The 27,244-nt window shown below is 40.2% G+C and overlaps 3 protein-coding genes and 1 long non-coding RNA gene across 6 annotated transcripts in view; 2 read left to right on the forward strand and 2 right to left on the reverse strand.

Moving 5' to 3' along the window:
• Positions 1 to 2,679, forward strand: part of LOC124280826 (E3 ubiquitin-protein ligase DTX4-like) — a 28,331-nt gene extending 25,652 nt beyond the window's left edge. Inside the window, exons 8-9 of the mRNA XM_046716806.1 lie at positions 464 to 553; positions 848 to 2,679. Of these exons, the coding sequence (XP_046572762.1) occupies positions 464 to 553; positions 848 to 1,072 (315 nt within the window). The 3' untranslated portion in view covers positions 1,073 to 2,679. The remainder of the gene's footprint in view (positions 1 to 463; positions 554 to 847) is intronic.
• Positions 162 to 24,075, reverse strand: LOC124280832. The gene is made up of 3 exons (XR_006899781.1): positions 23,698 to 24,075; positions 21,026 to 21,043; positions 162 to 256 (listed from the first exon to the last, which is right to left on the reverse strand). It is a non-coding gene; the product is annotated as an uncharacterized LOC124280832 (long non-coding RNA).
• LOC124280827 (arginine/serine-rich coiled-coil protein 2-like) lies at positions 5,572 to 13,930 on the reverse strand. 3 transcript variants are annotated; one of them, XM_046716809.1, is made up of 9 exons: positions 13,821 to 13,925; positions 13,092 to 13,181; positions 12,289 to 12,754; positions 11,838 to 11,932; positions 10,105 to 10,314; positions 9,137 to 9,476; positions 8,546 to 8,673; positions 7,243 to 7,368; positions 5,572 to 6,912 (listed from the first exon to the last, which is right to left on the reverse strand). In XM_046716809.1, the coding sequence occupies exons 3-9, from the start codon at positions 12,752 to 12,754 to the stop codon at positions 6,652 to 6,654; spliced, it is 1,626 nt and encodes a 541-aa protein (XP_046572765.1). In that variant the 5' UTR covers positions 13,092 to 13,181; positions 13,821 to 13,925; the 3' UTR covers positions 5,572 to 6,651. The 3 variants fall into 3 exon arrangements, with proteins under 3 accessions (XP_046572765.1, XP_046572763.1, XP_046572764.1); XM_046716807.1 differs by lacking the exon at positions 13,092 to 13,181 and having other exon boundaries at positions 13,821 to 13,930; XM_046716808.1 differs by lacking the exon at positions 13,821 to 13,925 and having other exon boundaries at positions 13,092 to 13,814.
• LOC124280830 (coiled-coil domain-containing protein 86-like) lies at positions 16,612 to 19,900 on the forward strand. Its single transcript, XM_046716815.1, has 4 exons — positions 16,612 to 16,775; positions 17,355 to 17,484; positions 18,270 to 18,344; positions 19,465 to 19,900. Exons 1-4 carry the CDS (start codon positions 16,657 to 16,659, stop codon positions 19,528 to 19,530), a joined length of 390 nt encoding a protein of 129 aa, XP_046572771.1. The 5' UTR covers positions 16,612 to 16,656; the 3' UTR covers positions 19,531 to 19,900.
• Positions 24,076 to 27,244: the final 3,169 nt, after the last annotated feature.

Genomic DNA, 27,244 nt, shown 5'->3' on the forward strand with positions numbered 1-27,244 from the left:
CCCCCACCCCAACTGTCAGGCCATCAGAGTTGTGTACACTGTCAGCACTGTCAGCCCAGGTCTACAGGTGAGTCTCTACCTCTCACTCCCCCTCCACCCTGACTGTCAGGCCATCAGAGTTGTGTACACTGTCAACCCAGGTCTACAGGTGAGTTTACCTCTCTCTCCCTCCCCCACCCCAACTGTCAGGCCATCAGAGTTGTGTACACTGTCAGCCCAGGTCTACAGGTGAGTCTCTACCTCTCTCTCCCTTCCCCTCCACCCCGACTGTCAGGCCATCAGAGTTGTGTACACTGTCAGCCCAGGTCTACAGGTGTCTCTACCTCTCATTTCCTCCCCCTCCACCCCCACTGTCAGGCCATCAGAGTTGTGTCAACCAGGGTATACAGGTACCAACCCCTAACCCTTTTCATGTGAAGCCATCATATTTTGTGCTAGTGCTAGCATTCCGTTGTGATTCCAGGGCCCAGAGCATCCTAACCCTGGCAAGAGATACTCGGCTCGTGGATTCCCCAGAGTGGCTTACCTTCCTGACAATGAGAAAGGCAGAAAGGTGAGTGGTACTCTGCTATTTCCTCCATCAGCTGGACATATGCTATTGCTTGTACAAATACCCAAATGGGTTGGAATTCTGGGGTTCATGGAAAGAACAGGGGTTTCTTTCACGAAGCAACCTTTACTAAGGTTAACCTTAACTCTCATTCTAAGAAACTATGAATTCTTATGAATACGTCCCTCCAACACTTGGTTGCCTTATTTCCTGAAACTTGTTTCTGATCCACGTGATCTAAGAAATTTTCTTTCGGATTATGTAATCAGCTTTGAAATTTAGCTATTATGTTGGTAGGTCCTGAAGCTGCTGACTATTGCCTGGCAGAGAAGGCTGATGTTCACCATCGGTGTGTCTACCACTACGGGGGAGAACGATACCGTCACGTGGAATGAAATTCATCATAAAACAGAATTTGGCTCAAATGTCTCTGGGCATGGCTACCCAGACCCGAACTATCTAGACAATGTAACTATGGAGCTGGCAGTGCAAGGTGTTTGTGAAGATGATCTGAACTCTTAGACCCAGTCCTTCACCTTGTAACCTGACCTCAACTCCCAAACGCTCACCTGTGATGTTCCTTATGATAATAAGATATAAGTAGGCCTAGTCGCGTTATTATTACAATTATGGTTGTAATTGTTTTAAGATATATTGTCTCACAATTTCTGTTAAGTGAATAGGTAATACTACTCTCGATAGACTATTTTGACATATAGTGGTTTGTTATGTTGTAAAATTTTATTTTATTTGCTTACCTGAACTATGTGAGCTAATGTAATGGAACGTTAATGGTCTGGGGCCCATTTCTGAAAACAATTGTAGTGCTATGACAGTCGTAACTCCATGCTAATCTTAGCGCTACGACTGTCGTAAGTCTATGCTTAAGTATAGGAGTTACGATCATCTTAGCGCTACGACTGTCGTAAGTCTATGCTAAAGTATAGGAGTTACGATCATCTTAGCGCGACGATCATTTTGTGAAACGGGGCCCAGAATGTGAATCACATTTTCGAATTCTTTGTGTCGACAATTATGCAGCAGCAATGCATAGATGATCCTGAATGCAGCATTGCATCCCATGGGCATGCAGAAACAACATCGTGGGTTCGACTCCAAGATTTGTTCTGTTTACAATTCTAGGTTTGTCATGTGCTTATTGGTTTAATCCAAGTTGATTTGGCACCGATCATCATCGCTTTCCTCCCTCATCAAGCTGACACACCATGATACGACTGAAATCCTTCTCAAAACGTTGTTATTCCACAGTATATCCAGGAATGGCGTCTGTAACGTGTCACAGGTTTCCCATCCAGTTTTAAAAATGTCACATATGCTCCATACTAGGTCATTTCTGCTGGTATCTGTGAGTATATCTTGAAGCTTTTTGCAATGTTTTTGTCATGATTTTCTCAATCCAGTCATGCTAATGTTGCAAATATTCAGGAACTTGTAGGGACGGTGGGGTAGTACGGTGTACTCTGTCTCATGATCAACAACTGAGTGTAAAGGAGCTGTAAACAAACTTTGTGGCCTCTCTTGTACCATTCACCGAAACATGCCCCACTGCTCCGGATCCTGGACATTCTCAGCCTCTGTGAAGCATGCAGCATGCCTTCTGGCTGACCACGTGACACCCCAATCTGATCATTCTCTTTCTTGTCGTGCTGCTGAGCAGATGTGATATAAACTTGAAGTGAATATTCTGGATTACTTTACAATGGGAAAGGATATTATGAAAAAGATGTTATAGATTAATCTTGTACTTTCCGGGAGCCACATCTATTACAACATGTATCTCAGTACATATATTTCATTTTCCATAGGTATTTTAGATATTATCACTGTGTTTTGTGCATCAGAACCCTTCATCCACACACTCTTGATAAAACCGTCACATTGATTGTCACAAACTTTTCACAGTTTTTTCAAACCATGCCTGTGACATATTGACTGTGTATTAACTCCTGATCAAGTAAAGATAAGCTGAACTGAACTGAAAATACTGAATTCAACACCCTTATATGTAACTCCATAACCATGTACCCCCAATCGAAAGAATATTCTTGTAAAATAGAATGTAGTATACACCTTGCAAAATGCAGTAATAAATAGCATTTATTTATTTCGTTTGTATTAAAGAGTGTTTAATTCCTGTGTTTATGTAGTAGCATAAAATATAAAGTGCTTAAATTGATCTGACCATATTTAGTTTCCACGTAGCAAGACATTGTTTTTGGTTTTATGTAGTTATGTGCATGTGTATGTCGTGTTGGTTTAACTGCTGGAGGTAAAATATCATTTGTGAGATGTGAGAAGTGTTTGACCAGAGTATAATAAACAACCAGGGTATATTGAATTCATAAGAAATTGGAATGGCCATGTTTCATATTATGAAATGATTTGTCCAACAATTTTAACTGTTGAGGTTCTTGAGAGGCATATAGAAGTTGGTATTCAAGTAGAAGACAAAATATTATGGATGTCAACTTCTTGTTTATTCTATGCACAACGTTTCTGGGCTTTTCCTTGCCCCTTCAGTCACCTGACGAAGGGGCCCAGAAACGTTGTGTATAGAATAAACAAGAAGTTGACATCCATAATATTTTTGTCTTATATTATTTTAACTGTGTCGAGTTTGAATCTGTGTGTTTTGAGATGAAGGGAATGATTATGACAGATACCACTGGCAATTGTTCATTAAGCAGTATTGTTTATTACGCAAGCGTCCTCGTACTTTAACTATAATAGGGCGAAAGTGTGTTTTATTACACTATACATGGTGGTAGAGCGAACTGAATTTCTTAATTCTACGCAAATGAGTATTTTTCCATTTTGTTGAAAAGACCTGAAACGTTGAGCATGAAAACATTATCAGTTATAAGATTACCATGAATATGATATGATTATATGAATTCAAATATGCCAGCACTCAAGCTGAATATGTTAAGGAACAAATCTGTCATGCATTTGAATTAAAAAGGAGAAAATGGCGAAGGCAGTTACATTATGTTATGCATACTACCAACACTGCTTCAACTTTGAGCTTGTTATGACTGTTCGGAATTGTGGATATGAGTATGAAAGGAACCAGAGCAACAAAGGTACAGAAGCTCACCTGTATTCAGTGATGAAACTTGAATGAAGAGGATGTGCTGAGCCAGCTGTTGATTTTGTCGGGTAGCCTAGTGGTTAAAGTGTTTGCTCATTACGCCGAAGACCCGGGTTCGATTCCCCACATGTGTACAATGTGTGAAGCCCATTTCCGGCCTCCCCTGCCATAATATTGCTAAAAGCGGCGTAAAACTTAAATCACTCATTCACTCCTTTGTTACCCAGATCAGGCAACAACTATCCAAATCAAGGGATGAAGTAATATTTCTGAGTAGACTTTCAGGTGCATGCTAAACAGCCAAAGAAATGATTTCAAATCCCCACTTAGGTAAACGTTGTGATGCATATTTTTGGCTCAGATCACATAAAACCCTATTCAGTGCTCAAAATATGCATGTAAGTCAAGGGGTTCTTGTCGTAACTTATTAAAGTAAAGATTTAGAGGTCCCCAAATTCAACTAACATAGAAGACGTTCGGGACTCCAGGAGTCTTCTGAACTTATGAACAGTGCCATTAAAGATGTCTATAAGTTTTTGTGTGCAACTGTTGTGTATCTGAAAGCTTTAAAGATAGTTGAGTCAATCCAGGTGCAGTTTAAACTCAACTTCGTCATGTCAGTTATGAATAAAGTCACTTTGTAAGAGTAATCAGACCTTAAAGTGGTTTGGTATTTCACACATTTTTTCTCTTTCGCAGCATTTCATTCTAACCTTGTTTCTTGAATTCTGAAAATATATTTCCTTTAAATGTTTAATTTCCATGGGATTCATTACAACAGAGATTGTCAAATATATAACGTTTTTAAATAGAAATAGCTAAATTAATTTAGTATTATGTGTGTTTGTAGATTTAGTAGTTATTCCCCAAGCATAAGCAGTTCTCTCCCTTGAAGTGCCCCAAATTAAGGGAAATGTGTTTGTTTATTATCTTATGTACTGCTTTGTACATAGCCACATTTTTATTCATATACAACGTTTGATATTCATTGCATTAATGTCAACATGTTGGATTTTTTTCAAAGGATGCAGTTATCTGTTATAGTGGTACCTGCAATAAACCCATTGAAACATGCATTGTTTGCTCTTTTGTGAAACAATCCTCCGACAGTAATAAAAAAAACCTATTGTAACATTGCTGACATGTTAAAAGTAAAAGATATACACTGTAGGATTGTGGAAATACATCCGCCAGTTTAAATGAAACTACACAAGGGATGACTATTGAGGGGGAAACAACTATTGCGATAGTCTATTTGCAACCAGCTTTTGCACTAGTGTTTTTCTCCTTGAATTGTCGCATTTGAAGCCATTTCCCAAATGAATGTATAGTTTATATGAAATAAAAACAAGCTGAAGTAGATCAAGTTTGCTTAAGAGGTAACGGGCGGATAACTCTAAATCAAAGTGAACGAATCTGGTACTTCCTGGACCAAGATTTTCTAAGCTCTCTTAGCACTAAGATAGCCGTAAGTTAATGTATGGCACTTGTGACTATCTAACTTACGACTATCTTTGCGCTAAGAGAGCTTCGAAAATCTAGGCCCTGTATTTTGCGCTGTGCATTTATCAACCGAAGTCAATTACTAAACTATTGATAGTCATTAATTGATGGTAGAAACATGACTATCAGAAACTCAACAACTGCAATCCTTCCATAGTTTGATGCATCGTTACAGCCCTAAACTATGCTGTGTGAGAACACTTCTCTGGAACTTGACAAGAATGTCAATCAGCAACAGCCATGACACGCATAGAGAGTGTATGCTGCTGTAACATGACCAGTGAGATACTACCTTGAGATGGCGATTACTGTCCATTCTGCTGCACTATGGTCATAAGCTACACAGAACAAAAATGCCCAGATCAAACAATCCAACATAAGGATTCAAGACAAAAATGACGATTCCACCTGAATTCTTTACTTTATTCAGTCCAAACTGGACGATCTCAATGTTAGGAATTGTACATAATACAAAATGTACACAAAATTAATGCTTTTACAAAACATACTCTGTACATAAACCATTCACTCATGCATACAGCACATCAAGTATATACATACAATACAACAAATTGCAACAAACACAACTCCAGAATTACATCTTGTACTAAGTACACAAGCTCATTGGATTAATTCAGTAACTGAACAGCAGGTTAAACACACACAAGTAGTTTAACTATTCTGCCTGATCAAACAAAGATGACTATCTGGATTTCTGAGTGAGTGAATGTTGTTTTATGACGCTTTTAGCAATATTCCAGCAATATCACAACAGGTGACACCAGAAATGGGCTTCACACATTGTACCCATGTGGTCTGGATTTCTGAACAACATCTATGTGTTCATTATTCTCCTATTCCCCTGAACAGAATGTAGCACTAGATTTCAATGTCGAGTTCTCTTAAAAGAAGCCATCATTTCTTGAATGCCAAATGTCACAGATAATGGACTTCATATTTTCTCTTCCTTTTTAAGCATATTATATATACATCACAGAGGCTCATAGCATGGCCAGCCCTCAATACTATTGGCGTAAGACTGTTCACTGATCTGAACAAAAATATACCAATTACTAATACAATAAACAAAAATGTTATATTATCTCATCCAGTTATTTCAGAAATCTGATGAGTAAGCAATTGGATGAAACTCAAACCAGAAGTGTCGAGATGGAATCAACATCTCCGATATCAATTCAGCGCATAACTCTGGCAAACACCTTTATGATTACGCGAACAGTGCTGCTTCAATTCTTAGAAAAGACACAACAATGTTACATTATTTACAACCCATTCAACCCTATCACAAATAACCAATTGTCGATGCAACAATAAATAATAATTATCACCAGTTGCCAGGGCTTAAATTATGCTGCTACAAATTGGCACACACATGCATATTTATGCTGACATTTTTCTCGAACACTTCCAGGAGTTAAGGTATCATAGCATGTTATATATACATCGGAGTCCAGTGATGGCCTGATCATGGATTTGGTAATCCTTGTGACTGGAACCCAAGACCAATTCCACGGTGTGTATGTGTGGTCATTCGTGCAAATTCGTATTCTTTATCAAGTCTGTAAAACATCTCCTCTGTTTTCTTCTTCTGTTCCTCAGATTTCTCTTCATCTGAATCCTTCTCTGCTCCTTCCTTCATCCCCATGAGCTTACGGAACTTGGCAGCCATCTTGCCATCATTGTCAGACACAAAAGCTGTCCCCTGCCACTGGCCTTGACCTTCATCCTGAAACCCAACTCGTAGGTCATACACAATATCCAAACCAAAGAAAACCTGCTCAATGTGACTTCATCTTAAGGTCAAATCTCTTCAAGTTAACAGTATTGTACTGACAAATTTATCTCTTGTTTAGATCTGTTTTTATACATCCATAAACTTTAACTATTTATGTGTATTACTGCATTGCTTCCAAATGACATTTAATCTGTTTATCTTTACACAGGATAAACATTTTGGTAAGTATTCTAAATATTAATATCAAAGAGTTTCCATGTGTTATCGGGTATAACTTGTACAATACTGCTGAATTACAATGACACTGCACAACACACTTGCCTCTTTCTTATCCTTATTCTTGCCCCAGAGTAGTTTCCTCTTCTGCACCTGCTCTGCATATTTGAGAGGGTTGACAGCAGCAGGGTTGTAAAACCTTGGCACAGCCACACCTGTGATCTCTTGAGCCTGGACAGCACAATAAGACAAGTTAACACATGAGCAAACTTTGGGTCAACGCCTTCTCAAAACAATTTCAGTCACGTCAGTTAGGGGTGAAACAGTACGCTCTTACCACAATAGGTATGTATTGCAGTACAAGGCCTTTGGTTCCATCTGTTTCGGTTTGGTATATGAGATATGATCATAATGCAGAAAAATTACAAGAGCCAAACATTACATTGTTTAATAACATGGGAAAAACTAACCATCACGTTTGTCATTCTGAAAGAACAAAACTGTCATTTTATGACTAGATACAAATGACAGAACGAAAGCACCAAATGTTTTTATTGCACTATGGTATACCGACCGAATCGAAGGCCAAATACTGCGGTTCTACCAATACCGTAGTATACCGTTTAACCCTAACGGCAATGCAATAAATCCTCCTCTTCCGCTTAGCATACCACTAGACTCAGGAGTGTGTGTTTATGATTGCATGGATTTGGTTTAAACTTTGTTGTAGTGCCAGGGAGTACCCGTCAATGGATAGCACTTTAGAAATCAATTATTATTTATCATTATTATGTCAGGTTGAAGTCTCAGGAAAGTTAACTGATGCAGGTCTGGGAATACCTACATATATCCCTGGATGTATATGAGGGTTCGTACTGCATAAATACAAGTGTGCTAACTGCCCAGTTAAATTAACTCCCATAGTCCTTAAAGCCAACTTTCAATTTCAAGAAGATATATGAAACTGACTTTATAAAAGCCAAATTACCAAACCTGACTGAGCGAGCATGTTAAGATAATAAATTTACACTGATGATATGGTTTCACGACTCAAATTATTAACTGCTATTGGCACGACCATGTTTGTTTCCACTGCACACAACAGTAAACATAAATACCGGGGAAAATGTAAATGAACGGATCATTGGAGGAAAACACTGATAATGACATAGATAGGGGGGGAAAGTGAACCATCTTGAAGCCAGGCACACTCATAAATTAGTTTGAGTACAGGAGGCAAACAAAAGCATTTCTATATCAGTGTATCTTCTCTTGAACAAATTTTCAGCAGGGAAGGAGTGTCATATTTTATCTCCAACTAGTGGTCAGCCACTAAATAATAATAAACAAACAAGATCACTATGCAAACCCTGTTCTCTCTAAAATATGAGCAATGAAGAGTACTTACTTTCTGATGCATGGCAGCCATGGTTTGCAGGAGAGCCATTTGTGGCGTGACGTTGCCACCAGCACTGACTGCAGAAAACACACTGGATGCACTTAGGGGCATGTTGTTCTGGTTGTCAATTGGTATCTCTGAAATGGGATTCATTTTGTTAATTTATGCAACGTCATAAACATGGTTGTGTATGAAAAAACAAAACAAATAGATACATAATACTGTCATAGCAGGAATTAGAAACATGTCATGCCCACTGAGATACACAGTCAAATCACAGTTTTAACACCCACTCAAGCTTCATGGGTGGCGGTGGGGTAGCCTAGTGGTTAAAGAGGAGAGATATGCAGATATGCCAGATCACACCAAACACACGCAGTGGAGGGAGTAGAGTGAGTTTAGATTTCCACCGCTTTTAGCAATATTCCAGCAATATCACGGCGAGGGACATCAGAAATGGGTGTCACACACTACAGCGATATAGGGAATCCGAGGCGAACCTGGGTCTTTGACATGCAGAGTGAACGATTTATCCACTAGGCTACTCATCCCTAAGACTAGTAAGAGGGAGTAGAAAACAGGACAATAAATTATATATACCTTTTTGTTCAGCTCCCTCTCCCTGTTCAGACAGCATCTTGCTGGCCTTCAGCAACTGTTGCCTCATCTGTTCTTTGAAAGTCAGTGGCTTTGACCCTATAGCCCTTGTGATGCATTTCTTGCCCCGTGCGGGGCTTCGAGATCTACTTCGCCTTCGTTCTTTACTTCGGCTTCTCCTTCGCCTTTCCTTGCTCTTATCTCGTCTATCTCGCCTGTGACTGTGGTCACTTGAACGCCTGCGGTGATCTCGTGAGGAACGCTTCTCGCGGGACTGTCTACGTTTGGAACGAGAGCCGCTGCGACGTCTTCGATGTGATCGTGAGGAGCTGTGGTGAGGCCTCTGCAATAACACCATTCATTCAAACTCATGCAAATATCCAGACAATCTGTATTGCCACTACTACCCTTAGAGTAACAAATTCTAAATTGTATGTCATCTACATTATTACTGGTCAAAGGTGCCATAGCTATTTTCATTTCATCTCTTTCTGCTGTTAGATGAACAAACTTGAGGATTCTGAAACTCATACTAGTGAGTCGGGTTTAACATCACTTTGAACAGTATGTCAGCTTTATCACTGCTCGTCCCCTTGATACGAGGGAAAGACTGAAGTGATTCAGGTGTTAGAGATTTACCACTTAACTGTCTTTAGTGAAGAGCGGGTAAGAGTCTGGTTTTATGCCGCTTTTAGGAATATTCCTGGGGACACCAGAAATGGGCTTCACCCATTGTACCCATGTGGGGATTTCAACTTGGGTCTTTGGTATGACGAGCGAAGTTTTGTGACGAACCTCATACAAACACACCACAGTACCAAAAATGCAAAGCATTTGTCAAATGTGAAACTTAATTAATGCACACATAAGAATAAACTGTACCAAAGTTGAATGTTGTATAGATCTCTAATCTACAGATTTAAGCAATACCTCACATAATGCAAGTAAACATAAGACATTAGGTAATATACCTTCCCACGAGACCTTGACCTTCGTTTTCTCTCAGAGGATCTTCGCCTTCCTCTAGATTTGGACCTTGATCTCTTCCTGTCTGATGAACGACGCCTCTTGCGATGAGGTGACCTTGATCTTGACCGGTGAGCTGACCTTGATCTTGACCTGTGAGCTGACCTTGATCTTGATCGATGTCCTGACCTTGATCGCTTATCACGCTTCTCATCCTGCAAAACATGAAGAAAATAGTAAGGAACACTTCATGGCAAGTTGCACTTAAGTTTTCCTAATTACGTCCATAACTGAGACATGGTACAATTTCAAGCAGGAAATAACAAAGAAATTCTAATTCAATAATGAATAAATATGCTTGTGCCCCAAGACATAAACATTACATAAAAACCCTGCGTCAGAGGTAGACACCATCAGCACTTGTACGACTAATACACAGGTCACCTTCTTCAATAAGGAAGAGTTCACAATAAACAGAGTAACTGCTAAAATTACAATAAAAAAATACATAACTTTAACAAAAGTGATCATGTTGAAATTCCCAATTTTTCGAAGCATCCAGTTTTGTGTAATGTAGTAATTTTTTCACCCCTCAAAGTCTGCACAATGATATAAATAAGAACATGTTTTGGTTAGACCATAAATGATACCTCTACAATCCTGACAAGGAAACAAGAAAAATATTTAATCAATGAAATTGTCCTCCTCCTTTCTGGAAAAGTTACACTCTGAAGTCATGTGGAAAAAAGTAGAACCCTCAAAACAAGACAAAAGAACGATATCTGGTTAAAGACACAAAAGATGTAATTCACAGGAGCACCTGGAAATGCTTGTCCATGTCAGGAAACTAGGAGTTCTACCCATTTCACAATAAAAAACCTAGAAAAAAAATCATGAATCACCTGGCTCTCAAAATGAAATCAAAACAAAACACTGACAAATCCATCCCATACCCACTTCACAAGTAAACTCATCTCAAATAAACACATCGCATGGCGCAAATACGACGCTGTCCACCCCTAAACCTCTTGCGGTATTCGCAAGTGAAAAGGGCGGCTATGATACATGTGTAAGAACACCAAACTATTACAAACTATACATACACCTGTTTCATACTCACCAGTCATCAACAAAAAGAGTGTGGCAACAGTTCTGTTGCCACATGGTGCTGACAATCTCCTTTAACAGCGATAGGATCCGCAAAACCTATGTGATATGCAAGCGACAGGTCAGGCTAAGTCCACAATGGATCGAGATATGCTTTACTCATGGTTACACAAGCCTAAACAATCCCTAATTCTGTAACCTTATTCACACAATGCTGTCCTCGAGGGAGAATTACCAAAGGAATGAAAGTGAATTTATGAGGGCACTTGGTGGGGATTGTTTGCTGTAATTCTAAGGCATTTCTTCTCAGAAATTAATTTTCAACTGCTGTGCTTTTATCTTCTTCAGTGCATGGGGAGGAAAATTTCAACAATTACTCTAATAATGGCGAAAAGGATATGTTTTAATGTGATTTATAACTGATCTTCAGTGGAGACAGGACTTTTTTCTCTCACAAAAAAGAAAATGTCCTGTCAAAATTCTGCTGTTTGTGTTACACTGCATTTCAAAAGTGTTCCTAGTCCTTCCACCACTGACGAAGATGAAAACCTGAGACAGCAGTTGAGGTATTGATTTCTGAAAACACTGATCTGTCAGTGACGAGAAAACCCATTCACAGTGACACCGATACCTTTCTCTTTGATGTGGACGAGTCTTTCCTGGGTGATGACTCTCTCTTTGAGGACACTGGTGAAAGTGACTTTTTTCTCTCTTCTTCACTTCTCACTGAATGAAAAACAATTTGCAATTAATACCACTGACAAAACAGACACAAGAATGATGTCAATAATATTTCTTGAAGGTGTAAGATCAATTCAAAGACCTGACCTCAACTTTCAAATGGGTAGATAAACAAAATTGCTGATCGTGTCAACTATTGTGAATAGCCTCAAAAGAACATGGTATATTTTACACTCCTGCAAGCTTGGTACTTGTCCCACGATAAGATCTACAGGGCAAGGATAATGCTGAAGTGATTCAGTTTATTAAATTTAATCTTTCAGACTGTAAACACACAATTCCAACAAGTAAAAAGAACCAGTTTTTACAGCTTTAATGATGTCTATGTCAAGGAACAGTACCTGAGTCTGCAGAGGATGACCTTGAACTTGAGGAGGATGAGGATCGTGATCTGGAATGCTCCGATGACATCGGCGATCCAGATATCTTGGTGAGTATAGGCATCTCATCATCATACTGAGAAGGCAGTATGATGTCTGTCAGCTTGGAAGGATTTGGCGGACTTTTGACAGTAGCTGTCCCTTCATCATCAGGATGGGTCACTGGTTCAGTGGAATTAGTTAATGTGGGTGGGTCAGCATGATTGAAAAACTGAGTTTGGTCCTTTATGTTCGAGAGTGTAGGAGGTTCAGACATATTAGAAAAGAATGATTGTTCAGATGAAATCGACAATTCAGGAGGACCAACAGGCAGAGGTGGTGGAGCTAGTGTGTCTGATGATTCAGTTCCGCTGATCATCTTCTCAAAGGATTCCCATTCCGCTTCCAAGCATGCATCAGACTTAGTTGGCTCAACTTTGGGCAGCATCTGAAATTGAATGATATTCACCTAGAAATTTAATAAAGGAAATGAGAAATTAAATAGATAATCTTCCTAATTAGACTAATTCCTCACATTCTTTTAACATTTTGGTAATTAGTATTTGATAACAAATGAATCTGACGCACAAAGTTTACAAGGGTTAAAGGAGCCTTTCATTGGTCAATGTCATCACTTATATCCCTCGAGACAGTACTTTGCTCTTTTCTGATTGAAGATAAGGCACCATGTGCGATGATGCTCTGGTAAAAATGCATTGATATAGTGTACATGACAAAGATATATTATCCAATAATAATTGTTTACCATTCAGGCACATACTCACAAACCATGGTAGATGACGATCACCGTTTGTTTACCCCCTCTCAAACATCTGGGGCCAACTTATTTGTTCTTCTTGTCTAGTCAAGTTTGACTTGAGGTTAATCAAAAGCAAAAGAGCCAGTTATAACCATTTTTCTTTTTAGCATGTGATTATTGTCACATAAACTAAGTACAGAATCATCAGCGGTCATCTCAGTCTAAGTCATTATGAATAACTCAGGAGGTACACACTGAATGATCAGCTTCCGCTGCAAACTCTCATTGAACATAATCATTTCACATTCGCCTGTATGTAACTTATACATATGTATACTAATCTATATGTATATTTATATATATTATATATATATGTCCACGAAAATGATCAATGGGTTATGTCCGACTACCTGTTGCCGAGATCGTTTTCTCTACGTTGACTAAGGTCAAGGTCATTACACCACCTTCAAACTATTTCTGATGAGCAAATTATTAGTTGGCAAATAATCAATGGCGATGTGAAAATATGGTATATTCGAACTCATACGTGAATTTTCACCGATTACATTTATGAAACCTCTGCACGATACTGCAATCGATTCTAAAATCATAGATATCATTGAAGTCCTCGGAACTATGGAAGGCATTTGGGCAGTGTTTATTTTGACTCGATCATGCACAATTATAAAATAGCAAAATAATTAAATATTTACAAAATTATAATAAACCACCAATATTTGCATTATGTAATCACCTGATCCGTCCTTGTTGGTGTATTCTTGGCACTATCACCATCGTCTGAATAGCTTGCCAAGAGATCCATTTTCGCCAACAAATATGGCGACTTCGTGAATCTTGCAAATAGCCCGGATGTACTAGTACTAAGCCACAGAGAAGCAGTTACAAGTTTAATGGTCTTTACTCGAACAAACATCTAACGCAGATGAATAATTAGATAAATAAGACAAACCTTGGTTTGGGGGTTGGGGTGTTGGGTGTCTCTAAGTGTCTAATATGTTGTGCTTCCATGTGTTGTGTTCTACGTGTTTTACGATGTAACCAGAATTTCCCTAGGGATAAAAAGTTATTATCTATGTCGACACTTCACCGGATTGGCAACTCTTACCAGTTTCGAAACAATGGACTAATTACGTACGAAGGTAATTATAACTTCCCGTCACACCTGTGCTGCAGCTGATTGTAGGATATCCAGGTCTGGTTCAAAGTTCTAATCAGTTTCAGGTGTTCGTGCGGTCACATGAGAGACATACACACTAACATGTGGTCGACCATTTCTCTCCTACAACATCTTTGCGCGTTTTCCACCAGGTATTTTAACCACTTACTGCAAGACTAAATACAGACAAAAAGAAATTGTCAATATTATTTATCTTTCTTATCATATACACATAAATTGTTTGTCAGTTTCTGAATACTACTACTGACTGACTGAGTTTGGTTTTACGCCGCTTTTAGCAATATTCCAGCAACATCACGGCGGGGGACACAAGAAATGGGCTTCACACATTGTACCCATGTGGGGATTCGAACCCGGGTCTTCGGCGTGACGAGCGTACGCTTTAACCACTAGGCTACCCCACCGCCCCTCCTACTACTAATAAGAGTTACCCATGTTATATTTGGGATTACACTTTTTCAGTAAAGTACAAATTCTAGTACTTTTGTTGGGTTGAGTCCCATCCGGGATTCGAACCCACACCCTCAGAGTCAGGCACCTAATCGCCAGCACACAAAATAAGCCGCCTAACCCGCTCAGCCGAGATGGCTGAGGGTGTGGGTTCGAGGGACTCAACCGAACAAAAGTTCTAGAATTTGTACTTTACTAAGAAAGTGTAATCCCAAGTATAACATATATTACATTTGACCACTTTCTAAATGGCACTGTGTATTAATAACAATAGTTGTTTGTCGTAGAAAACCCCCCTTTGTCCTGAAAGTTTATTTAATGACCCATGAAAACGGGTGAAAATGAAGTGTGCACCCCTCCTTTACTCAAGAGTGTGCATCCCCGCTTTCTCAAACAGCTGTATCCGCCCCTGACCTGTTGTACATGATCCAACAAAACCAGCTTGACATGTTATAGCGTGTCCAGAATGCGGCAGCCAGGCTTTTGACACACACGTCAAAATATGAACACATAACATCCTTTCTAAAGAGGCTCCATTGACTAGCTATCAAGCAACAGATCAATTACAAGCTCCCGACCTCTGTCTTCAAGTCACTGCAACAAACGGATCAAGTCTATCTGCAAACTCAAATTTCTTTGCACGTCCCCAAAAGATGTTTCCGTTCATTCTCATCATATGCAGCTCGGTGTTCCCAAAACAACAACAAAAAAAGATCCCAAAACAACAACATTTGGTGATAGAGCTTTTGAGAAAGCAGTGAAATGGGTAGTCTGTCTCACAGTCCCTGAACCACATTAATTTCCCTACTGCCAAGCCCTCTCTGCAGTGCTAAAGCCCTAAATGAAGCAAGGCTAGATTTCCTCAGGTTCAATCTCTAGTCTCCCTAGGGCTCCTTTTCAATATAAATGGGCTTGTTTGTTACTATCAAAATTATATATATTCAGAGACTAAGCCTTAGTCTATGAAATGGGGTGTGTTGGTTTTTAGTGTGTTTGTTAAACACCAATCTAATATTGAATATAGAACAAACACGACCAGGTATCAGACCCTGGTAGTGTACAATGTGTGAAGCCCATTTCTGGTGTCCTCCGCCGTGATATTGCTGGAATATTGATGAAAGCGGCGTAAAACTCACGGAAATATCTCATTGGCTTGACTTCCCTTCTTGCCACTTAAATAAATACATTTGTGTAATTTGCATGCATTTTAAACATATTTTATCTAAAGGCAATTTGAAAGTGAATTAGCTGTCTTTACAAGATGAGTAAGTTCTGTTTTCCTGGACTGGGTTTACACGTGTAGGTAACTCATTTTTTAGCACCACTTGTCAATGTTCATTGCATTGGTCACTAAGCGGATTCGTCCTGTGCTTTCAAAGTCACGGCTCAGTCTCCAAGTACATGTAATGATTTATAAGCTCAAAGCAAAAAGGGCACAAAACCCGGAAAAGAATTATTACAAACATTTTAAAAATATGTGTTCAAATGAAAACGGGCATCTCTTTCATCACACATTTTGTCGAGGCGCATCCCATACTATAAAATACATACACAGTGGATATCATAGGATAAAGAAATATCTAATTTTATTGTCAATTTATTAGCACACCAACTTTGACAGTTTGAGACACATTGGGTTTTGATTCATACCACAATAAACTGAAAACGTACACAGTCACTCATTAATTGAATTTCCAATTTTGCATTACTGCAAATTGTCCACAATAACACTGCACTTCCTTTTTATTATAATTTTCTGATTTGATCTGGGGTTCAAGATTTTCGGTGCTGGTCGCGTCGTCTCTGTGGGAGGTAATAAAAAAAACATCTTCTTGTTCGCCTAAGGTTGATAGAAATTAAAAAGGATATGTATGGAAATTACTAATATAGCAAGAGTTATATTTAGATCAAAACACGTGTGGATGGTCGAGCACCTGTAAATATGGCTAAATCTGAGGCTTTAATCGCTCAAAAGACAGAGACTGTCAAGAAATCTTTACATAATATTCCCAGGGGACAACCTAAGTCTGGTAGAGCATGGAAAACACCACGACCAGCCAGGTAATAGTCCCGTTAATCGAACCTACTCGCAAATTTCATAACCCTTTCGACTTCATATGTTTGAAAGGTTTATGGTAATATTTTGCCTTTTTGTTGCATCTTTCTGGTTCATTGTGATAATCATCCACAGAAGAAAGACCCATCTACTGTTCTTTCTGTTCGTTCCATGGCAATCTCAGGTGACCGTATTATCAGTTTTGTTCATTCAACGTCAGGGACCGTTCATACTTTATCATGTTTATCAGAGACCATATACCGGTCGGTCTCTGTGTTTATGGAGGTGATGATGATTTTATGGAGAAACAATGTGAATGGACCCCCAAATTTATGTAGAAAGTAAGTGACCCATGTCATGTACAAAATCAATGACCCTTTCAATAATTTTAAGCAAAATCAATGACCCTTTTTAAGCAATTTTTATGTATTTTTATGTACAAAATTGCTGAACCCCCCCTACCTCCCCAGTACAAAATGGGTGACCCCTCCCTAAAATCATCACCCCCTAGGCATAAATTATGAACGGTCCCTCGGTATTTAACAGTTAGATCAGTATCTGAAGTGACGGAAATTGTTTTTCAGACATTCAGAGATAAAAAAGGTGAAGTCCTTGAAATCATCATGGAGTAAAAAAATGGCAGATAAGGCGGAGAAAAAATCCATCAAAGAGTTCCAGAACAGACTGAAGGAGGCCAGAAATGAGGAACTTGAGGTATTTCTGAAGACAGAAAATATGTGACATGATATACATATGCTTCTTTGATTGACTCTTAGACTTGCACAAGTCTCTAAGGTATTAATTGATAGTTTAAGTGATAATTTCTAAAAGAATATTAATAGAATCAACACATTGTCCCTCTAACAGACTGGCGTCCTTGTACTGACCGCTTATCTTGATTTGCCTCTTTAAAGCACAGAATTACTATACAATATAATACATCCATGGGCTTAGCATTCAGTACAACCTTGGAGCAAGGCTAAAAGACCGTCTGTGATGTACATCCTGTGATATACATTCATTATCTATGTCCCTGTGGTATACGCCCCTGTGATAAGTGTAAAATGAATGCCCATTCATATTATTTTGGCAGAAATGAATGTATTGCTTGATTATTACATAAGAACTATAGAGCGCCTGCCTGGAGAGCGGAAGGTCGCGGGTTCGATCCCCAACCGCATCATACCAAAAGACGTTAAAATATGGTACTTGTTGGTCCCTGCCTGCCTCGGCATTCATGGGTACAACCAGGACTGGTCGGCTTGGAGTCAGTATAATGTGTCTGAGTGGGGTATTCATGCTTCACTGCGGCATGGTATCTCAGTGGGCTAGCACTATAAAACCAGCTTCAGTCTGGGCTAGTACAAGCAGCCGCACATACACATACACACGCATGCACGTCGTCATATGAGTAAAATATTCTCAAGCATGACGTTAAACCCAATTTCACCTCACCTAACATAAGAACTAAATAAAAGCACTCTTGTCTGACTTTTCAGAGGAAACGTAAACGGGCTGAGGCGAACCAGAAGAGACGGGAGATGAATGCTCTGAAATCTGAAGTAGTGCAAACTGTGAGTTGTGATGTGTTTACCTTCGGGGTGTCTGAATACACTAACGGCCTTGAACCCCAATGGGTTTGGTTTGGTTTGGTTGTTGTTTAATGCCGCAATCAGCAATATTCCAGCTCTGTGGCGGCGGTCTGTAAATAATCGAGTCTGGACCAGACAATCCAGTGATCAACAGCATGAGCATCGATCTGCACAATTGAGATACAATGACGTGTCAACCAAGTTGGCGAGCTTGACAACCCGATCCTGTTAGTCGCCTCTCACAACAAGCATGGGTTGCTGAAGACCAATTCTAACCCGGTTCTTCACAAGTCGACCCCCAAGAGGATTCTGGGCTAGAAGTGTTGCCTAGCAACCTATGCTGGTTGTAAGAGATGACTGAATTGGTTGGGTAGTCTGATGGTTGATGGGGTGTTGTCATACCCTGATGGCCAGGATTGTTGTCTCAAAATCACTGGGTTATCAGGTCCAGACTCCATTATTTGCAGGCTACCATCATATACCTGGAAAGATTTCCATGCAGCATTAAAACAACAACAACAATAACAACAACAAAGATGTGGGCTGCCAAGAATTGTGCAGTGTTAAGTCTATTAAGTGTGTCATAAATCTGTAAGTGAGTGAGTTTAGTTTTACGCCGCACTAAGCAATATTCCAGCTATATGGAAGTGGTCATTATGGAGTGCTGACAGGGCAAAACGGGATTCTAACCCATTACTAGATGCTCATGCTGTTGATCGCTGGATTGTCTGGTAAGAGGCGACTAACGGGGTCGGGTGGTGACACATGTCATCGTATCTCCATTGTGTAGAACGATACTCATGCTGTTGACCACTGGATTGTCTGGTCCAGATTCGATTATTTACAGACTGCCGCCATATAGCTGGAATATTGCTGAGTGCGGCGTAACACTAAATCTTTGATAGATTTTTTTCTTTTTGGGGGGATACTCCCCAATATCAGGGTGCAATGACCAACCTGACCTAACAGAAACCTTGAAATATGGTAAAACCAGATAACCATGCCATATTCTTGTTCTGGACCAACATTGTTTGTTATAAGTAGGATATTTGCCATCCATCATTTATCATTAGTAAAATCTTTCCTCTTTCACTTTTTACAGATTAAAAGCACAGCAAAAATAAAGAGAATGAAGAAAAAACAACTCCGAACATTGGCCAAGAGATGAAATATGTTTATAAAATGATGAGTTTGCTACCATGGTAACAGACTTGTAGGAAATACCTGACTTCCTCAATCTGAAGTTTTCTATATCCAATATGGGATGCCATTATTTTTTTAAGTTGCCATGTATTTAATTAGTGCATAGTTATGAAAGTAGACATTTCACAGCATTCAAAATATTTTTGCAGAATTTTTGGAGGCACTCATATTTTCAAGATATTTAAGCAGGACCAGGTTTGTTCCTTATATCACCAGTTGCTTTCCCCCAAAAGAACTTTAGTTAGTAGTGAACAAATAAATATAATTTTACAATAGGTAATTAATATTTTGTATACATGTCCAAATATTTTTGAAGAAAGAGGTATTCTTCCTGATCATGTGAAATGGTTGCTGAGCATGTGGGATACAATTCTGTAGTCAAAACATAAATATAGTTGTGTGTATAACTCTGTGTGTGTGTGTGTGTGTGTGTGTGTGTGAGAGAGAGAGAGAATGAGAGGGAGGGAGGAGAGAGTGAGAGAGACTCATACATGCACTGACGGATATTATTAAAGATGTTGATGGCAGTTCTATAAAACAAGTAATGAATAGTATGTGGTTTAAACATACATTGAAATTACAAGTGTAGTAAGGCAACCAGTTGAATTCCTCGCATCATCAATTGAAAAACTCCATGTCACCACAAGTTGAAGCTAAGGCTTGGCTGTGAGTACTACTCATTCAGCTTTGATAATTCATAGTTGTTTAGCATATGGTTTATGTCATGTGAACATTGTTTTTGAGATGTTTTGTATATATACTGAATGAAGTATATTCCAACATCAAAGATGTGTGTTGTGTTTATTTGAGATGTGGACATGAGGGAGAATACAGGAAAGTGCTTTATCAGTAGCCAGCAAAATCTGAACGAAGCATTAGTCAACAACCTTGGAGAATGTAACTGAAAGATTTAATTGTTCCGGTTTGTGATCCACATTTTTATGCCCTGGCCAGGGGTCAAGGGAGGTAACTCCAAGAGAGTGGGAGCTGCGGTTAGCCATGTGCTTCACTGTGGTGAAGATGATATTGACAGTGTGTGTTATCACACTATTAGAAGCGTTGGGGTAGCCTAGTGGTTAAAGGGTTTGCTCGTTACGCCAAAGGTCCGGGTTCGATTCCCCACATGGGTACTCATTCACTCACTGTCACACCGTGGTCACACCCCTGTGAAGGTCTGAGTTGGTTTCTTCAGCTACCATGCTTATTGTAAGAATGAATCAATGGAAACAGTTAGCGTGTTTGTTGACTTAGTTGACACATACATGTTGTCATTATGTCACATGTCATTTTCTTCCTCCTCCTCCCAGGGGCGGTGGGGTAGCCTAGTGGTTAAAGCGTTCGCTCGTTATGCCGAAGGGCCAGGTTCGATTCCCCACATGGGCACAATGTGTGAAGCCCATTTCTGGTGTCCCCCGCCGTGATATTGCTGGAATATTGCTAAAAGCGGAGTAAAACCATACTCACTCACTCACTCACTCCTCCTCCCCTTCTCTCCTCCCTCCTTTCTCCTGTAACGCCTATATCATGGGAGCCATGCATTACTCTGAGTATAATATTATTTTGTATCTTTATGTCAGATTGTTCATACACACAGCATGTAACACCTCTCCAGAGTCCTGGAGGGGGCGGTGGGGTAGCCTAGTGGTTAAAGCGTTCGCTTTTCATCACGCTGAAGACCCAGGTTCGATTCAGCGTCATGGGTAGCATTGGCAGTTCTAGAGGGGGGGTTCAGGGGTTTTGATTTGTGACTCAATTGCATTGTACTAGAAATCTGTATTGTGATTCATTGTAGCTTGCTCATTGTTTGCTCAAAATATTATTGAATATTTTAGACTTGTCTGTGTTATATTTTGCTGGTTCAAAGGGGATTCTTAAACCTTTTGTCATGGCAATTATTTAACCATAACATCAGTAATATCTCAGCTGTATCACGGCCACGTGTATGTAGTCAGCAATATCTCAGCTGTATCACGGCAACATGTATGTAGTCAGCAATATCCTAGCTGTATCACGGCAACGTGTATGTAGACAGCAATATCCCTACTGTATCACGGCAACATGTATGTAGACAGCAATATCTCAGCTGTATCAAAGCAACGTGTATGTAGTCAGCAATATCCCAGCTGTATCACGGCAACATGTATGTAGTCGGCAATATCCCAGCTGTATCACGGCAACATGTATGTAGTCAGCAACATCCCAGCTGTATCACAGCAACGTGTATGTAGTCAGCAATATCCCAGCTGTATCACGGCAGCGTGTATGTAGTCAGCAATATCCCAGCTGTATCCCACGGCAGCGTGTATGTAGTCAGCAACATCCCCAGCTGTATCACGGCAACATCCCAGCTGTATCACGGCAACGCAATGTATGTAGTCAGCAATATCCCAGCTGTATCACGGCAACGTGTATGTAGTCAGCAATATCCCAGCTGTATCACGGCAACGTGTATGTAGTCAGCAATATCCCAGCTGTATCACGGCAACGTGTGTGTAGTCAGCAATATCCCAGCTGTATCACGGCAACGTGTGTGTAGTCAGCAATACCCAGACTGTATCACGGCAACGTGTATGTAGTCAGCAACATGCCAGCTGTATCACGGCAACGTGTGTGTAGTCAGCAATATCCCAGCTGTATCACGGCAACGTGTGTAGTCAGCAATATCCCAGCTGTATCACGGCAACGTGTATGTAGGCAGCAATATCCCAGCTGAATCACTTCAGCAACAAGCAAGCTATATAGTCACACGGAGAATGTACGTTATATGGAATTGTGAATGTGTGGACTAGGGGCGGTGGGGTAGCCTTGTGGTTAAAGCGTCTTTGGCGTTAAGCTGAAGACCAGGGTTTGATTCCCCACAAGGGTACAATGTGTGAAGCACATTTCCGCTGTCTCCCCAGCATGATATTGCTGGAATATTGCTAAAAGCGGCGTAAAACTAAACTCACTCACTCAATGTGTGGACGTACAACGTACCATAATCCTGAGGTGAAGTGTGTTTCAAATATTTCAGACAGTGTAACGAATGGGAAATAACTCTACCAGTTAGCATTGTCGGCTAAGGGAAACGTGATGATTATGATGGTGATTAAAATTGTGGAGATGATGATTATGGTGGTGGCGGTAACGGTGACGATAATGATGGCGGTGTTCAAGTTCATCTCTCGTGCTGTCGTTGACTGGGCAACCGTCTACCTGAACCAGAAAAAAGCAAAACTGACTTCACGAACCATCAGTATATGGAAACAGTTTAGTTCTGTCCTTGTCGAGTTTTTCGCCGTAACAATGCCGGTTAGTATCTAAGCCCATTCACATCATTCCCAGACGAGCCGAACAGAGGCGTTTACGGAAAGTTCCGAGATGTGGCGAATGCTCGGCATGTGTCGGGAACTTAAACAGGAAACAATTTGACCATGCAATGACGGAAACAACGTTCGGTTATTTCCTGAAAATATTGACTTTTCTTGAAAACAATGAGTATCGGAATTAACGAGGAAAGGTAAATAAGGCATGGTCTGATATTAGTTAAAATGGGCGTTTCTGACAATTCTCGTTAGTCATTCCCGTCGGTTTTGTTTCTGCAAAAGGCAATGATGACTCGGACTGGGTGGTTTTACATGTTTACGGTAGCCTCTGCTTTGAGTACATCCTCATTTGTGCAGTGCGTTATATCTCCATTCTCTCTTGGTTTGGCTTGGTTTTTCGCACAGTCAGCAATATTCCAGCAATATGACAGCGATTTATAAATAATCGAGTCTGGACCAGACAATCAAGTGATCAATAGCATGAGCATCGATCTACACAGTTCGTATACGATTAGGAGCGATGGGGTAGCCTAGTGGTTACAGCGTTCGCTCGTCACGCTGAAGACCTATGTTCGAGTCCCCACATGGGCGTAAAACTAAACTCACTCACTCGTATATGATTATATGTGTCAACCAAGCCAGTGAGCCTGACCACCCGATCCCGTTAGGCTTCTCTCACAACAAGTGACAAGCATGGGTAATTGCTGAAGATCGGATCTTCACGGGTTCAGTGTTTTCAGTAGCTTAGCCCCGATTCCATGCACAAAGCGGTGGCTTTAAATTTTATCTCACTCACTCATTCACTCGCACACAGAGTTGCAATTTACAATTATATTTATGTTTTGACTACAGACTTTTATCCCACTTGTTCAGCAACAATTCCACACGATCAGGAAGAATACCTCTTTCTTCAAAAATATCTGGACTTGTTTACAAAATATTAATTATTTAACACACTAAAAACATAATCCAAACAGTATAGCTTGGCGTTTATGGTTAAAATGTCCGTGAAACTATTCATTCATATTATCGAAAAGGATATTAAACAACTCACACTTTGATAATTATGAGCCATACTTCATCACATGGACCACGATACACGTGTGGTATATGAATTATTCAAGTCGACAGGTATATATTGCCATATCACATCACCAGATGCCGATAGTGACGACACTGAAGCAGCTCGAGCGATCATATCTCTGCTGAACACCACGTTTCTGAGCTCGGTTTACCGACTCAGGTGGAGATAGAAGTTAGGATCAGTTTCATTTCCTTCCATGCACCGTTTCATTTTGTATCGAGGGAAATGGAGTAATATTCTCTTCCAGACAAATGAGATTTTATTCATCGTGGTCCTGAAATATCACTAGAGGGCGTCAAACACTCCTCTCCTGAATCCCAAACCCATTTGCCTCAAGTTCTCCTCAAGCAGGGTATGAATTTCCGGGTCAGGGTCTCCTTTTCAATTTTAATGAATTTCTTTGTTTCCACAATAATTATATACTTTTGGAGACTAAAACGTTAGTGTGAGTGAGTGAGTGAATGTGTGTGTTTGTGTGTATGTGTTCGTTCGTTCGCGTGTACGTGCGTGCATGCGTGCGTTCGTCTGTGTGGTGTGTTTTAAATGTTTAATCCAAGCATCGGAAATACGGCATTACTTGTGTTATATATTCCCGAATCCGAATTCCAAACAGAACCCCGTACAATGAGGTTTGCTGCCTCACTATAGCGCTCAGGAATGATTATTATCGACATTTGAAGAATACACTACACAGGAGCGTCCCACTCCAGATATTAACGACTATGGCGTATTGAATGACTGCTAAAACAACATTTAATACACTCCGGTACGATCGAAAAACGCAAACTAATAGGGATGGCTATTGAGGGGAAACAACTATTGCGATAGCGATAGTCTATTGCAACGTACTATTGCGATAGCGATAGTCTATTGCAATATACTATTGCGATAGCGATAGTCTATGCGACCCACTATTACAATACTATTGCAATAGTTTTTTTCTCCTTGAATTGTCTCATTTGAAGTCATATCCCAAATGAATATATAGTTCATATGAAATAAAAACAAGGTGAAATAGTTTCAGTCTCTTTTAATGAGTGACAAGAAACTTGAAACCCAGATGAAGTAAACAGTTAAAACATAAACTCAATGAAGCTGCAAGTTTGCACCCAAACATGCTGTATTTTTCGCTGCGCATTTATCAACGGAAGTCAATTACTAAACTATCGATAGCCACACATACTATCGATGGATCGATAGTTTTTCGTTTCTACCATCGATTAATTACTATCGGAGACTCAACAATTGCAATGCATCGATAGTTCGATGCATTGTTACAGCCCTACAATTTCAACATTGTCCTGGTCAAAATGACACAGTCCATGTCTGTACCATACAACCTGACTCTGTACATACAAGACATACAATAAGATATTATAGCAGGTGTTACACGACGGAAATTACATATTCTCTTTACAATATATATATGAACGGTGATGCAGGCGACAACCATCTCGGTGACAGCGTGGTTCTCAGAGCTGACGTTCGTACAACTATCCTTGCGTTAGTAAGGAGGACGGTCGACCCCTTGTTAATTATGGCATGCTATGTCAGAGACTTGTTAGACACATGATAAGGGATACCAACAGGTGCAGGGGATTGTCAATGGAAGGAAAAGGGCTGTCAGAGTCTTAATGGAACTGGTGTTTAAGTACACAATACGTCGTTTAGGAAAAGTGGGACATCCTTAAGGGAAAAGTGGGACATCGTTTAGGGAAAAGTGGGACATCGTTTAGGGAAAAGTGGGACATCGTTTAGGGAACAGTTGGACATCGTTTGGGGAAATGTCGGACATCGTTTAGGGAAACGTCGGACATCGTTAATGGAAAAGTGGGACATCGTTTAGGGAAAAGTGGGACATCGTTATGGGAAAAGTCGGACATCGTTAAGGGCAAAGTGGGACATCGTTTAGGGAAAAGTCGGACATCGTTAAGGGAAAAGTCAGACATCGTTTAGGGCAAAGTGGGACATCGTTTAGGGAAAAGTGGGACATCGTTTAGGGAAAAGTGGGACATCGTTTAGGGAAAAGTTGGACATCGTAAAGGGAAAAGTCGGACATCGTTAAGGGAAAAGTCAGACATCGTTTAGGGCAAAGTGGGACATCGTTTAGGGAAAAGTCAGACATCGTTTAGGGAAAAGTGGGACATCGTTTAGGGAAAAGTGGGACATCGTTAAGGGAAAAGTCGGACATCGTTAAGGGAAAAGTCAGACATCGTTTAGGGAAAAGTCAGACATCGTTTAGGGAAAAGTCACACATCGTTTAGGGAAAAGTGGGACATCGTTTAGGGAAAAGTGGGACATCGTTAAGGGAAAAGTCGGACATCGTTAAGGGAAAAGTCAGACATCGTTAAGGGAACAGTCAGACATCGTTAAGGGAAAAGTCAGACATCGTTTAGGGAAAAGTCAGACATCGTTAAGGGAAAAGTCAGACATCGTTAAGGGAAAAGTCAGACATCGTTTAGGGAAAAGTCAGACATCGTTAAGGGAAAAGTGGGACATCGTTTAGGGAAAAGACAGACATCATTAAGGGAAAGTTGGACATAGTTTGGGGAAATGTCGGACATCGTTTAGGGAAACGTCGGACATCCTTAAGGGAAAAGTGGGACATCGTTTAGGGAACAGTTGGACATCGTTTAGGGAAAAGTGGGACATCGTTAAGGGAAAAGTCGGACATCGTTTAGGGAAAAGTCAGACATCGTTTAGGGAAAAGTCAGACATCGTTAAGGGAAAAGTCAGACATCGTTTAGGGAAAAGTCAGACATCGTTTTGGGAAAAGTGGGACATCGTTAAGGGAAAAGTCAGACATCGTTTAGGGAAAAGTCAGACATCGTTTTGGGAAAAGTGGGACATCGTTTAGGGAAAAGTCAGACATCGTTTAGGGAAAAGTCGGACATCGTTAAGGGAAAAGTCGGACATCGTTAAGGGAAACGTCAGACATCGTTAAGGGAAAGTCGGACATCGTTAAGGGAAACGTCAGACATCGTTTAGAGAAATGTCGGACATCGTTTAGAGAAACGTCAGACATCGTTTAGGGAAAAGTGGGACATCGTTAAGGGAAAAGTCGGACATCGTTTAGGGAAAAGTCGGACATCGTTTAGGGAAAAATGGGACATCGTTAAGGAAAAAGTCGGACATCATTAAGGGAAAAGTTGGACATCGTTTAGGGAAATGTCGGACATGATTTAGGGAAAAGTTGGACATCGTTAAGGGAAAAGTGGGACATCGTTTAAGGAAAAGTCAGACATCGTTAAGGGAAAAGTAGCACATCGTTTAGGGAAGAGTCGGACATC

Source organism: Haliotis rubra, unplaced genomic scaffold (genome assembly GCF_003918875.1).
Source record: "Haliotis rubra isolate DU_JTF1 unplaced genomic scaffold, ASM391887v1 Scf275, whole genome shotgun sequence".
NCBI classification, from domain to species: Eukaryota; Metazoa; Mollusca; class Gastropoda; order Lepetellida; family Haliotidae; genus Haliotis; species Haliotis rubra.

Bases quoted from the DNA above. Each gene is read 5' to 3' on its own strand.
- LOC124280830 (XM_046716815.1), top strand. From the start codon at position 16,657: ATGGCTAAATCTGAGGCTTTAATCGCTCAAAAGACAGAGACTGTCAAG. The intron at 16,776-17,354 runs GTAATAGTCCCG...ATTGTTTTTCAG, and splicing joins AAAACACCACGACCAGCCAG to ACATTCAGAGATAAAAAAGG. The intron at 17,485-18,269 runs GTATTTCTGAAG...CTGACTTTTCAG, and splicing joins CCAGAAATGAGGAACTTGAG to AGGAAACGTAAACGGGCTGA.
- LOC124280827 (XM_046716807.1), bottom strand. From the start codon at position 13,889: ATGGATCTCTTGGCAAGCTATTCAGACGATGGTGATAGTGCCAAGAAT. The intron at 11,933-12,288 runs GTACTGTTCCTT...TTTTTCATTCAG, and splicing joins GTCATCCTCTGCAGACTCAG to TGAGAAGTGAAGAAGAGAGA. The intron at 8,674-9,136 runs GTATATATAATT...ATCCCATTTCAG, and splicing joins AGAGGGAGCTGAACAAAAAG to AGATACCAATTGACAACCAG.